General features: G+C 43.4%; 2 protein-coding genes across 2 annotated transcripts; one reads left to right on the top strand and one right to left on the bottom strand.

Annotated features, from left to right (window-relative positions):
* Window positions 1-509: 509 nt before the first annotated feature.
* LOC136711440 (zona pellucida sperm-binding protein 4-like) lies at window positions 510-9394 on the bottom strand. The gene is made up of 16 exons (XM_066687718.1): window positions 8747-9394; window positions 7777-7848; window positions 6889-7056; window positions 6582-6700; window positions 6272-6473; window positions 5938-6059; window positions 5532-5631; window positions 5301-5417; window positions 4125-4288; window positions 3707-3804; window positions 3402-3529; window positions 3094-3274; window positions 2717-2858; window positions 2206-2281; window positions 1941-2042; window positions 510-1685 (listed from the first exon to the last, which is right to left on the bottom strand). The coding sequence occupies exons 1-15, from the start codon at window positions 9375-9377 to the stop codon at window positions 1945-1947; spliced, it is 2418 nt and encodes an 805-aa protein (XP_066543815.1). The 5' UTR covers window positions 9378-9394; the 3' UTR covers window positions 510-1685; window positions 1941-1944.
* Window positions 9395-11981: 2587 nt separating this feature from the next.
* LOC136711774 (uncharacterized) lies at window positions 11982-13683 on the top strand. The gene is made up of 2 exons (XM_066688231.1): window positions 11982-12629; window positions 13526-13683. The coding sequence occupies exons 1-2, from the start codon at window positions 11999-12001 to the stop codon at window positions 13666-13668; spliced, it is 774 nt and encodes a 257-aa protein (XP_066544328.1). The 5' UTR covers window positions 11982-11998; the 3' UTR covers window positions 13669-13683.
* Window positions 13684-14256: the final 573 nt, after the last annotated feature.

Below are 14256 nucleotides of genomic sequence, written 5' to 3' on the forward strand. Positions count from 1 at the left end.
TGGATGAGACGGAGCAGGGTATATTGCCAAAATTGTAGAATTTAACAAGGGCAGTAATGTTAATACTGTAAAATGCACTAGTTAGACCTCATCTGGAATATGGTGTACAGTTCTGGGCTCCACACTTCAAGATATAGCTGCTCTAGATGCAGTTCAGAGGAGGGCAACCAGACTTATTCCAGGTTTGAAGGGAAAGTCCTACTTGGAGAGAGAGGGAACTGAACCTTTTCACCCTGGAACAGAGGAGACTACATGGGGACTTGATCCAAGTCTTCAAAATCATGGAAAGGCATTGACCACATCAAACCAGAGGAGCTTTTCCAGATCAGCAGGGACACATGGACCTGGGGACACAAATGGAAATTGGGCATCAAGGCATTCAAGATGGAAAACAGGAGACACTTCTTCACACAGTTATCACAATCTGGAACAAACTCTCCAGCGATGTGGTTGAAGCTGAAAATTTTGGAACATTAAAAAAAGATACACCCCAGTTTATTAATAGTTTTACAAGTAGAATGGATTGGATGAGTGATAACTATGGAATACAAGTATTTAGACCATGGTTTCAATAGGAATTTGATCTCCAAATTAGTGTTAAGTTAATGCCAGGACTCATTAAAGCTACAGACAAGGACTGGATAATGGCCTGTTGGTCTCATCAGATTTGCACAAAGAGAAAGCAAGTCTCCTGTAGCACACCAGCTCCTGGTAATGAGGAATAAAGATGTAAAATTACCAAGAGCTCCTGGTAGCACCCACCATTTTTTTTTTTTAAATTTAACCATACCACACACAAATAACCCACCAAACATCTCCGCTAGGAAGCCTTCATGGGGGGGTTTAATGGATCATATTCAGCCAAAAGATCCAAGTTCTACATTAAATGAACTCAAATGTAATTTACCTTAAACAAGGTCACCATTGAGGAAATTGAACAATTGTTCCTCAGTAAAAAGCACTTCTAGGAAATTATAAACTAATTTAACAGGGGAAGTGTATATACATTTGACAACACTCCAAGTTCACATCTTGAACATGTTGGGACTGTTAGGACTACAAAATGTATATGCAAGAGAAGCCATACGTCCAAGTAAGGAAGTTAGATTCCCATAGTATTTAATGGTATGGAGAATTTGCAAGGTATGGTCACCAAGGGGTGTGCAGTCACGGCATATGCAAATTAAGTGCATCATGCTGGATTAAAAAGGATTAAAAAAAATGATATTGCAGCAAGGTTTTACAGTTTTGCAAATACAATTAAAACCTAGATGACAAAAGGAGGCTCACAATCTGAACTGAAGCATTACAAACACCCCCACCCTGGCCATCAACCAAACCTTCTTGGGAGTCCAAATATTGCACCAGGCTTCTCATTAAAAGCCCATCAAAAGGAATTCAGCTGTATGCAGTTGATCTAATCAGGTGGCCAATTCAATTCCCCTAGTGTAGACAGCCAACTTTGAAATGGCATTTTAACTAGAAATGCTTCCCCACCCCAGCAGGAATCACATATCCCAGGTATATTTGATGCACAAGCACCCTGCAATTCAAACTCAGACAGGGTCAGATTCACCATTTATCTCAATCAATATGCTTTACAGCAATGACATCATTGCATTACTGGTCATCAAGCAGCTTGGAATGCACTTCAGACCAGGAGAGCAAAAGGTTCCACTGCAGCCCTGAGGGGAGAAGAAAACATGCATGGATTTCTGAAATAGCCTGCTCTAGCAAGTCAACCACAAAGATATAGGGGGAAGCCTCAGGGTTGCTGGCAGTCCTCAAAATTAGATCACTTTGGCAACAGGATTGAACCTCCCTGTGGAGAGGTTGAAGGGTTCCAATACAAAATCAGAATAGCCTGCCCATGAGCATTGCATAGGATCCTCCCTGGTTTGGCAGAAATGTTCCAGTGCACACCAGTGGTAAAGGCTTACCTAATCACTGTGCTGGGAGGCCTGCAGAGCTCTTGGCCTTTCCTGGGCAAGGCTCCCCGGTACAGCGCTTGTCAGCATTGGGGTCTTCAACCACTGGGATTTCTGGAATACACAAGGGAGAACATCTTTGTTTACCAGGAATTGTAAACCACAGCTGGCAAAAATCCTAATTAATGCTTGCATGTCCCCCCCATAGCAAGCTGGGAACATCAAGTCAACCACAAAGGCTGGATTTTAAAGTCATTTGGAGGAGTCCTGCACTTACTGCGTCCATCAAAGCATCCTTCCACACACGTCTTGGCTGACGGGGAGCAGACTTCTGTGGAGCACATGAAGTAGATCTGCAGAGGGGCACAAGCGGCATTAGTCATTCAGTTTGGACACTCCATCTAGCAAGTTATGACCAAGAGCCCCTAAATTCATCCTGCAAATCCTTCAAGATAGACTCTTATTAAACCTATTCTCAACTACCTACAACTGGAGTAGGCAAAATCATTGGTCTGGAGGACCCCATCAATTACCAGAGGTTGGGAATACAAATCAATGTCCTGGAGAGCAAAGGGCTATTCAGGCTTGTGGAATGACAAAGCACAACCACCATCAGGGAGAACTCCAGTCCTGATCGAAAGGGGACCCATTAAACATGATAGTTTTAGGTTCTCCTGCACCACGGTTGGACAAGGGTGACCAGCAGCCAGCCTACCAGTTATTCTCCCAACATAACCATGTATAATGCAGGAGGACTGTGTAGGCAGATGCACACATAGGCCCCTCACCTCCTCATTGAGGTAGCGGTGCGTCACATGGTCCATGAACTGGAAGGTGCGGATCTCAAAGCGACGGTGGTGTTTGGGCAGCGGCTGCTTGTGGTGGATGTGCAGGGTGGAGGTGTGACCATAGTCCAGAGGGTTGGGGCAGCTGGGGAAGGAGAAATGCAGTCATTCATGGGTGACCCAAGAGTAATGCTTTTCAGATTAATAGAATGTCCGAGTTAACACTATCCATAGAAAAGATGACAGTCATGTATGCTTTAGGCTGGTTACAGGATTTAAGCACATCCTCTGTGAAATGTTTTTGTACCACAAGGCAAGCTACATCCCAGGAATTCCTGCAGTGGAACACTCCTAGGGTCAGTGCCAGTTCTAGCACTCACCCATCATAGACCAACACCCAGACAGCCTGTGCAGAGCGGGGGTAGGCAACACAGTAGTGCACCAGCAGCACCAGGCTGGGGTCAGGGGCATTCAGCAGCTGCACCTCCAAGAAGACTGGCCTGCCCAGCAAAAGCCGCAGGGGCCGGTGGTACGGAGGGTAAAACCGACTGTACGCATCATCTGGGGAAGACAGCAGGTTGAGAGGGGACTTTTGCCAAGTAGGAACCATGCACAACCAAGCACCACTTGGGAGGTATACCACCTAACAAGGGCCGTTTCTCCTAGGCAGCAAGGATCCCATAGTCACCTGTGGCAATCCTGAGCTGCACCCCAAACACTCCATGGGACAGAATTGCATTGGGCAGGTAGGGGTTTTTCACCAGGTATCCAGTGCTGGCCAAGTTCCCCTCTGCATAACGACACTCCACCAGCAGCCTGCACACAGAAAAGGAAAGCTTGCTTGAAGGCCCTCTTGCAGAGAAGGCTACTGTCGAGCTCAACATGGGAATCTGCTTCAGTTAGTACAGGGACCATAGGATTTGGATTCATGGTATGTAGAGCATACCCACTTGTCCACAAAGAAAAGGCAGATGGCATACCCAATTTTCTTACCTGAAGGGACTGTCCCTAGTGATGACTCCATAGTTCAGGCTATTGCGCCTGACCAGGGCCATTACTTCAGCCAGGTAGATCGTGGTCTCCCCCACCACCTAAGAACACAAGGTCATTTCTACAACATGGGTCAACCCACATCCTCAACTGGATCCTGCATGACATTAGGCATTTTACAGGATAGCTCCTTGCTGCAGAGGACTTGGAGAATGCCTGGATAGAGTACAGTAATCTCTGCTCCAGCCCCAGCCATTGGTGCTCCTATGGTAGCTGGCATTTTAGAATAGAGGGCTCAATTTGATCCAGTTACAGCTGCCTACAAAAGGCCAGTTATTACATGGAAAAAAACAGCCAAGATAGAAGCTCAGATTAAAATGGAGTATTCCAAGTCACAGAAGACCCCAGTAGCATTACTCACAAATGCATGGGTTCCACAGCCAGTCACAGGGAACTTGAAGACTGCAAAGTCAGCTGTGCAGATGACTGGGGTGCAGGACTTGTTGCCAGCAATCACCAAGGAAGCAGGGTTCACAGTGATGGTGCGATGGACCACAAAGACAAAGTGCTTGTCAGCAGTGCATTCTGGGAGAGGAAGTACAGGAACACCATGCATTTACAGATCCCAACTACTGAATTGCAGGCATTCCAACATGGTCAAATGGACTGGATTAAAGTAGCTTGCCAGCTGCACTGAATTGAAGTCCCACTTTAACCTGGCCTCTACCTTCCAAAAGGCCAGCCTTGAGCAATTTAACAGATGTGCCAAGGCCATTTATTGGCCAGGGTTCACTTTAGAAATTCAGTGAAGAAAGATGTCCATTCTTGGACAATGAAACTTGTAACTTGCAGGTGGATTGCACAGAAATCCATGCATTCCATCTTGCAGTCCATGCTTTTATTCTTGTGCAAGTTAGTGGTGCCAAAGAGTTGAACCACATACAGGGAGGTGTACATCCTGGGTTCTTGGAGATGCTATGCAGGATTACAAACTAGATCCCGATTTCTTGGACTAAACTGGAATTGGGTTTACACAACACTCCCTAAAACTTGGTACAAGAGGTTCATCTAGTTGATCTAGGATATATAGACTACACACAACATTGCACCTTTCCATTTGCATCATTTTGTATGATCAGGATATACCAAATTTGCACTTTTGCATTTAGCCCATACACCAAGTTGGTTGCTGGATCAACATTGTTGCACTTATTTATACCATTTATGTTGCATGTATATGCTGTAACTTCTGGACAGAAGTTTGGTCTATTTTAGAGATTGCAAAGTGCAACTGCATAAAATGTACAATTTCTAGTCAAATGCCATTTTTTAGCAGTTCAGGTGCTTGGTGCTCCAAAACTACGATGTCATTCAAATGGCTTGACATGGCCAATACAAATTAGATCACTTCGGATGGCTCTAGTTTAGTCTGTGTGACGATCTCTACAACTAGAGACGCTCCACTTAGTCATTAACTCCACGCTGCCGTCAAAGGACATTCCACTTCAATGCCCCTTGCAAAACTGAAGCTGGAATACTGACAGCCAAGGTACACAAGACCATTCCATCCTGGACATGCAAAGATGGGCAGACATACCTTCCAGGGGATAGTAGCAGTGGGCAGTGTCTGAATCTACACAACAACCCTTGGCAAGGCATGCTTTGGAGCTCTTGGGACCACAAGATACCTGCTGGCTCTTGGGGATCAGACATCCTGCAGGGTACAGAGAGCATCCAATTAAGCATTAACCATTTCTGAAGAGCAGGAAGGACCAAGATCCTTGCATTATGGATCACTTTGGATTCAAGGGTCAAGACCAGGACTCACCTTGCTTTGGTACAAGTGGTGTATAGGGGCAGGATACCTGGATCTCTGCTCGCTCTCCTCCACTAGTCACATAAGCCACCTGGATAATGTACCTCTTCTCCTGTGAAGAGTAGGGAACTACATTAAAGCAGCAGAGGATGGGGAGTTAACCTTTTCAAATCCATGGAGGATGGCAGACCAGCCTTTTTTGATCCTCCATTTAGAACAGTAAAACCAGAACTACTCTTGGTTTTCACAGGGTAACCATTTGAGAAGGTCTTGGCTTCTAGGGATACACTCCCAGCTCTCACACCTAGCACCCACTGCAGCCACACCCTAAACCCAATTTAAACTCTCGGGACTAGTCAAGCATTAAAAGACCCAAGGCAGGTCATATGCCAAGTTGCACTTGGAATGCAGGGCTTACCACCATCTTTACATCACAGGCTGTGTAGGGGATGGTCAGGAGGTTCTTGCCATCCTTCTTCACCAAGGCATAGCCACAGAGCTTGGGGGCCTGCAGCACAGGGACCAAGGTTTTGGAGGAATCTACAGAGAAGGAGTTTAGATTTCAGATTACAGCAATCACTGAACTAACAGGCATTTGGAATACAGTACGTGACCAAGTCGACAGCCTTTGCCATCTGTCAGGGTCATTCACCCTTCAACTCAAGCTATAGTTGGACTTGTGGTGAACCAAATGCATATAGAAAATAAGGGGGTCAGTCCTCCCATTTCTAAAGTACAAACCCAGTGCTCACCCAGGATTTGCACAGCCGACAGGGGACCAGCAGGTAGCTGCACCGTCATGCACACATCACTGCAGGAGATGGACAGGCCTTTGGGAGGTTCAGGCATTGGAGCGGTGGTCACTGGGCAAGACACAGTGGTCACAAATGGCCTCTTCAGGATCAGGTCATAGTACTTGAGGGTCAGCGCTTCATGGAGTCGATTGTCCTTCCTCTGTACAAAGGAATAGGGATTAGAAGCCAACAGGGTCAGTACTGGGTCAAATGGTATTTTGATCTTAAATACAGACTGGTCACAGAATGCAGTGCAGCCATCACTTACCAAATTCCTTACATAGCAGCCATCGAAGGATGCCATCAGCACCAGGCTGCTGTTGCTTTGCCTCACGGTGTGCTTACAGGACCTGGGGAGCTCCAGAACTGGGAGTGGCCTCATTCTGTCTGCAATGGGGTACACCATAGAACTACATTAGGATAGGAAGAGGCTTCAAGGTCTCAAGTACACCCTTAGCTCACACCAAGTAACACCCAGCACTGGTCAGCAGCATCTACCCTCCCCTTTCAAGCATTTAAAGTAGCAGTTCTGATTAATGTAAATTCAATCTCAGCCACTGAATGTCAAACATCACCTTTCTGCAGGAAGATCCGAGCATGACGCTGCAAGGAGAACTGGATCAACAGTCTGCTCTTCTCACAAGTAACACTTGGCTGTGGAACTTGGGTCATGGCCTCTTCCTCAGGCTCAGAGTCTGAACCTTCAGCATCATCTGGGAGGCCACCACCGTGGACCTCATCACCTGAGATGACAGATCAGCACTTTGTCCATTTATCCCACACCGTGTGGGTCAACTTAACCATGATGAAGCTTAGTCTTTGCACAAGGCAGGCATAGATGCTCCACTACCAACAAGGTTCCAGTTAAATTACAGAAGCAGCACTTTACTTTGTGCATATTATAGCTACCAGCAATATCTACCAACTGCCAATTCTGGTAGCAAGGAAAACCAGATGAGGAAAGCATGAGCCTCCAGTCTCAAACCCTAATGTACACAAGCATCTGAAAAGGTTAGTTCTATAAATACATAGCAAGGAGACTGTATAGAGAAGGCAATGGAACAAAGTCCAATCATATTTTTCCCCTTTTTTATATACACCAATTGCTAAGCCACTTGATTAACTGTATCCCAGTTTCCCCACTAACCAGTTCACTTTGCATAGTACTGTACTACCACTATTCCATCAGCACTGTAGAACAGAAGCGAAGGTCATTGGTTTAACGAATACATGACCACATATCTGCTATGCAAAAAAGTGCTACATGGTCTGCCCCATGCAATTTTCTGCCCACCTATCACTTTTAGACCCACGGCAACATTCCCAAAATAGATCCAATTGTAGGACAAGGACTCCCATAGATCATGAACTGGGGTGACAGTCACAGCAAAGTCAGGTTAGAGGTACAGACAGGTGGCAAATGCCCAAGCAGTCCAGGAGAACAAGAAATCTGCCAATCCTACCATGCTCATCAGCTTCATTTAAATGCAGGTCAGTCTCCTCAGCCTCAAAGGTGGCATCATTCATCTCATTATCTGGGGGAAGAGAACATTATCTTTAAAAAAAAAAAAAAAAAAAAAAGACCAAAATCAGATATGCCATACATCATTCCAGGGACCATTACCCTCCCCCCCCCCCCCCCCCCTTTAGAGTTCAAAGATCTACTAAATACGTACACCATTAACTGACAGTCTACATACAGTGGACACATTGATACCCTTAATTCGGTTTGATTCGGGATAATTTGCACCGAATAAAGCCATAACTTTCATGTACAACATCCTGCAAATGTATTCCTGAAGTGTTAGAGCTCCATTTTTAAGTGCACCACTTTGTAAATACCCCAATTCCAAAGGGATGTGCACTTAACATGAACACATTTGCAATATAAAGGGTTTTACATTTAAACAGCATGTACTACATATGGATTTTTTTTTTTTTTTTTTTTTTAAAGCAGACTATAGGAACACAACCAAAGTCGATCGCTGGGGGCTGCAAGTAACATGGACTCAAGGCTGGTCTCATTGTTCACCTGATCAGCCCGAATCCAACAATACATCATTTGTTGTGTTGGACTAGGGCAAAGTGGGGAAAACAAGCCAAGAAAACGGTCTTTCGGGGGACTTCAATAGCAAACAGCAGAATCTCCATTCAGAAACAATGTTCAATTGAACATCCATGCAGGTTATGGGATGGAAAGTTCAGCCACACATTACAAAGATGGCTGGCTTGTGGTATGAAACATTAAAACAGTCCTATAGCCAATTCATATATGGGACAAGCATTTCAGCTTCTGAACATTTTGAATGTGGTTTGAACACACTGCATCACTACCCTTCAAGAATCTCTGGCCTCCCCCATTGAAGCCCCATTTCACATTACATACACTTTGCATTTTGAAGCACCTGGAAATGCCTTTACTGGAGAGCTTACCATTGGGAGAAACTGCAACACGAGGAGCAACAGCTTCAGTATCCCTGTTCAGCAGAAGTCTCTCCACATCTCTTGGTAAGGTGGACTGATCAAGCCAGTCTGAGCCTACGTACTCCGATTCAGCCACTTCCAAGTCACCATCTTGATCCACATCCTTCAGACCCACTTGGAGGTCAGAGTCTTCACCCCAGTAACCATCAGCATGACTAACAACATTAGCCACTTTTATAGGATTAGAGCGGGCATGATCATAAGCACCATGCTCATTGAAGTAGAAGGCATTACGGTCAACATTTTTGTTCACCAGGTTACCCCAGTTAGAAACTTCTACAGGATCTTGTGGAGACTTCCATGCTTCCTCATGGTCATGCGCCAAGTCATGCCAAGCCATGCTCATTTCATCACCATCAACACCAGGCTGGGGAGGAAAAGCACCCATTTTTTCAGCATCCTCTTTTGACCCATGAAGATGCAGAGACATGTAGTCATCCAAGAGTAACCCATCTTCATCAGGGATTCTCTTCACCCTCCCATGCAAGTCAGCCTCTATTTCAAATGGATCTTTACTCTCCATCTGAACATATGCCAGGCCACAGACAACCCATGTTGCCAGCAAAAACATTCCTTCCATTCCTTTACTCCACACCATTTTTGAACAGAAAGTGAATAATGGCTTACTGGCTCTAACACATTTATATACTGGTGTGCTTATTCCGATTGTCGAACGGGCTTGCAATCTCCGTCGTTCCAATCACCCAGCCAATCAGCTGCCTCAGGTATTAATTGGCAGCATTCTCACAAACTCATGAAGGAATTTTCTTCCATTACAATGTCAGTCTATGTGATTGCCTGCGTGCCACTAACACGGACTGTTTAACGTATTCCTTCAAGTCGTACCATGGAGCTAATTCACAGTAATAACCCGCAACACCTATTTTAAAGGCAACACAACTCATACTATCTCACAGAACAACAGTAAGCTAATACAATAGAAGAAGAGTGAGAATAAAATGGCAAAGATTTTGGGATTTTATTTTATCCATATATTCATTCATTTATTCATATTAACTCAGTCTATGTTTCTGTACAATAAGCTTAAGAATTCTAAATTCCAACGTAGTTTACATGTCAACAGTTCATTGCGCAACAGAAACATCCAATCAATAATAATTATACTAATTGTACTTATATATGATATGGCTTCCGAGCCCCGTTTCCTTCCGAGCCCCGTTTCCTTCCAAGCCCCGTTTCCTTCCTTCCGAGCCCCGCCTGTGACCTCGATCACGACTCTGCCTTGACTCTCTTTTCCTGACCTGCTGGTACCCGACCCACGCCTTCACGACTACCCCTCGATTCAGCTCTGCACCTGGGTCCTCTGTTCCCGAGCCCTGAGGCACACGTGACAGGATGGGGATGGCTTCTGAACTGGAGGCCAACTCTTGCCTTGGGGGTCGTTGAGGGACGGGGCTCTCAACAATAAGATGGCTGTTTGGCTGACTTCCTGCTTATCCTGGGTGTCAATTGGTATAGCAGGAGAGGCTGTGCTGGCTATCATTTCAAGTTTTGTTATCCAGGTTGACCTGAAAAATTGACAATACACAATACACCATACAAAATTATATAGGCGCGGAGGTCTATGACAGAACTGTTTAAAAAAAAAAAAAAAAAAACTGGTTTACGACAATCACACATATGTTTGGCCTGAATATAGCTGCAGTAAACCCTGTCTTCATAATATAGAATATAATATTCTAATGTAACATGATGAGGGCACTGTCAGGGTCCCCTAAATTCACTTCTGTAATACCTTCCACTGGATCTTTTTACCAGTTAAGTGGGCACATATTATTATCAAATAAAACTATATATTTAAAAAAAGAGGCAGATGTTTCTAGAAACAATTATCATCTTCATGTAGATACAATCAATGAAATAAATACAGAGAAGAGCTTATACTCAGTCACACACATGAAGGTGAGTGCAGGAAAATAAATGAAAGTAAACTAAAGGCTTTCTTTTGCGCATTTATTTAAAACACCCCATTTGTCCATAACACCACCAGTCAAATATATTATTTTTCTATTTAAATATCTCCTTAGTCTTAGCTGCTTCATTGTAGATTATCATTATCATATCCCTCACTCCTGCACTGCATCTCACACACACAATCACTCCAGGATGGCCATCCTGCAACAAACAAAAGCAGAAGTATTATATCAAAGCAAAAAGCTGTTCCAGTTATCCAATTAGACTAGGGAGTAAAGTGAAATAACATTAAACACAAAAGAAGCCATGCATTGCAATTAACTAAGGTGAACAAATTATATATATATATATATATATATATATATATATATATATATATGAAACTATTCAAACAAATAAAAAAATAAACAATTATAATCTGTTACATTAATATACTAATCAACATTTCACCAACTCCAACCGTTCATTAAAAAACAAACAAACAAAACAAACAAAAAAGTGACTTCTGAGCCGTGACGTGACATTAAACTTTAACTGCATGTCTCTCCCTATACATTTCATGAGACAAACACCTGTCACTTCAGCTCCTTGCATGGGAACATGTTCACTCCAGCAACAACTCAAGCAGTTGACATTTATTTCAGTAGAAAAACTTGACTATGATATTGATGTCAAAAGGTTTGTCTTATACTATGTAAAAGTATAATTATTATAATTATTAGTATAATTATTATTGATTGGATGTTTCTGATGCGCAATGAACTGTTGACAAGTAAACTACGTTGGAATTTAGAATTCTTAAGCTTATTGTACAGAAACATAGACTGAGTTAATATGAATAAATGAATGAATATATGGATAAAATAAAATCCCAAAATCTTTGCCATTTTATTCTCACTCTTCTTCTATTGTATTAGCTTACTGTTGTTCTGTGAGATAGTATGAGTTGTGTTGCCTTTAAAATAGGTGTTGCGGGTTATTACTGTGAATTAGCTCCATGGTACGACTTGAAGGAATACGTTAAACAGTCCGTGTTAGTGGCACGCAGGCAATCACATAGACTGACATTGTAATGGAAGAAAATTCCTTCATGAGTTTGTGAGAATGCTGCCAATTAATACCTGAGGCAGCTGATTGGCTGGGTGATTGGAACGACGGAGATTGCAAGCCCGTTCGACAATCGGAATAAGCACACCAGTATATAAATGTGTTAGAGCCAGTAAGCCATTATTCACTTTCTGTTCAAAAATGGTGTGGAGTAAAGGAATGGAAGGAATGTTTTTGCTGGCAACATGGGTTGTCTGTGGCCTGGCATATGTTCAGATGGAGAGTAAAGATCCATTTGAAATAGAGGCTGACTTGCATGGGAGGGTGAAGAGAATCCCTGATGAAGATGGGTTACTCTTGGATGACTACATGTCTCTGCATCTTCATGGGTCAAAAGAGGATGCTGAAAAAATGGGTGCTTTTCCTCCCCAGCCTGGTGTTGATGGTGATGAAATGAGCATGGCTTGGCATGACTTGGCGCATGACCATGAGGAAGCATGGAAGTCTCCACAAGATCCTGTAGAAGTTTCTAACTGGGGTAACCTGGTGAACAAAAATGTTGACCGTAATGCCTTCTACTTCAATGAGCATGGTGCTTATGATCATGCCCGCTCTAATCCTATAAAAGTGGCTAATGTTGTTAGTCATGCTGATGGTTACTGGGGTGAAGACTCTGACCTCCAAGTGGGTCTGAAGGATGTGGATCAAGATGGTGACTTGGAAGTGGCTGAATCGGAGTACGTAGGCTCAGACTGGCTTGATCAGTCCACCTTACCAAGAGATGTGGAGAGACTTCTGCTGAACAGGGATACTGAAGCTGTTGCTCCTCGTGTTGCAGTTTCTCCCAATGGTAAGCTCTCCAGTAAAGGCATTTCCAGGTGCTTCAAAATGCAAAGTGTATGTAATGTGAAATGGGGCTTCAATGGGGGAGGCCAGAGATTCTTGAAGGGTAGTGATGCAGTGTGTTCAAACCACATTCAAAATGTTCAGAAGCTGAAATGCTTGTCCCATATATGAATTGGCTATAGGACTGTTTTAATGTTTCATACCACAAGCCAGCCATCTTTGTAATGTGTGGCTGAACTTTCCATCCCATAACCTGCATGGATGTTCAATTGAACATTGTTTCTGAATGGAGATTCTGCTGTTTGCTATTGAAGTCCCCCGAAAGACCGTTTTCTTGGCTTGTTTTCCCCACTTTGCCCTAGTCCAACACAACAAATGATGTATTGTTGGATTCGGGCTGATCAGGTGAACAATGAGACCAGCCTTGAGTCCATGTTACTTGCAGCCCCCAGCGATCGACTTTGGTTGTGTTCCTATAGTCTGCTTTAAAAAAAAAAAAAAAAAAAAAATCCATATGTAGTACATGCTGTTTAAATGTAAAACCCTTTATATTGCAAATGTGTTCATGTTAAGTGCACATCCCTTTGGAATTGGGGTATTTACAAAGTGGTGCACTTAAAAATGGAGCTCTAACACTTCAGGAATACATTTGCAGGATGTTGTACATGAAAGTTATGGCTTTATTCGGTGCAAATTATCCCGAATCAAACCGAATTAAGGGTATCAATGTGTCCACTGTATGTAGACTGTCAGTTAATGGTGTATGTATTTAGTAGATCTTTGAACTCTAAAGGGGGGGGGGGGGGGGGAGGGTAATGGTCCCTGGAATGATGTATGGCATATCTGATTTTGGTCTTTTTTTTTTTTTTTTTTTTTAAAGATAATGTTCTCTTCCCCCAGATAATGAGATGAATGATGCCACCTTTGAGGCTGAGGAGACTGACCTGCATTTAAATGAAGCTGATGAGCATGGTAGGATTGGCAGATTTCTTGTTCTCCTGGACTGCTTGGGCATTTGCCACCTGTCTGTACCTCTAACCTGACTTTGCTGTGACTGTCACCCCAGTTCATGATCTATGGGAGTCCTTGTCCTACAATTGGATCTATTTTGGGAATGTTGCCGTGGGTCTAAAAGTGATAGGTGGGCAGAAAATTGCATGGGGCAGACCATGTAGCACTTTTTTGCATAGCAGATATGTGGTCATGTATTCGTTAAACCAATGACCTTCGCTTCTGTTCTACAGTGCTGATGGAATAGTGGTAGTACAGTACTATGCAAAGTGAACTGGTTAGTGGGGAAACTGGGATACAGTTAATCAAGTGGCTTAGCAATTGGTGTATATAAAAAAGGGGAAAAATATGATTGGACTTTGTTCCATTGCCTTCTCTATACAGTCTCCTTGCTATGTATTTATAGAACTAACCTTTTCAGATGCTTGTGTACATTAGGGTTTGAGACTGGAGGCTCATGCTTTCCTCATCTGGTTTTCCTTGCTACCAGAATTGGCAGTTGGTAGATATTGCTGGTAGCTATAATATGCACAAAGTAAAGTGCTGCTTCTGTAATTTAACTGGAACCTTGTTGGTAGTGGAGCATCTATGCCTGCCTTGTGCAAAGACTAAGCTTCATC

Source organism: Amia ocellicauda, chromosome 16 (genome assembly GCF_036373705.1).
Source record: "Amia ocellicauda isolate fAmiCal2 chromosome 16, fAmiCal2.hap1, whole genome shotgun sequence".
In the NCBI taxonomy this organism is placed as follows: Eukaryota; Metazoa; Chordata; class Actinopteri; order Amiiformes; family Amiidae; genus Amia; species Amia ocellicauda.

What these genes read in the sequence shown, in the direction of transcription:
- LOC136711440 (XM_066687718.1), bottom strand. Translation starts at nt 9,377, where the DNA reads ATGGAAGGAATGTTTTTGCTGGCAACATGGGTTGTCTGTGGCCTGGCA. An exon ending in GCTGCTATGTAAGGAATTTG is followed by an intron (nt 6,474 to 6,581) that starts GTAAGTGATGGC and finishes TCCTTTGTACAG; the next exon opens with AGGAAGGACAATCGACTCCA. An exon ending in TGGGTGTTGGTCTATGATGG is followed by an intron (nt 2,859 to 3,093) that starts GTGAGTGCTAGA and finishes CTCCTTCCCCAG; the next exon opens with CTGCCCCAACCCTCTGGACT.
- LOC136711774 (XM_066688231.1), top strand. Translation starts at nt 11,999, where the DNA reads ATGGAAGGAATGTTTTTGCTGGCAACATGGGTTGTCTGTGGCCTGGCA. An exon ending in TGTTGCAGTTTCTCCCAATG is followed by an intron (nt 12,630 to 13,525) that starts GTAAGCTCTCCA and finishes CTCTTCCCCCAG; the next exon opens with ATAATGAGATGAATGATGCC.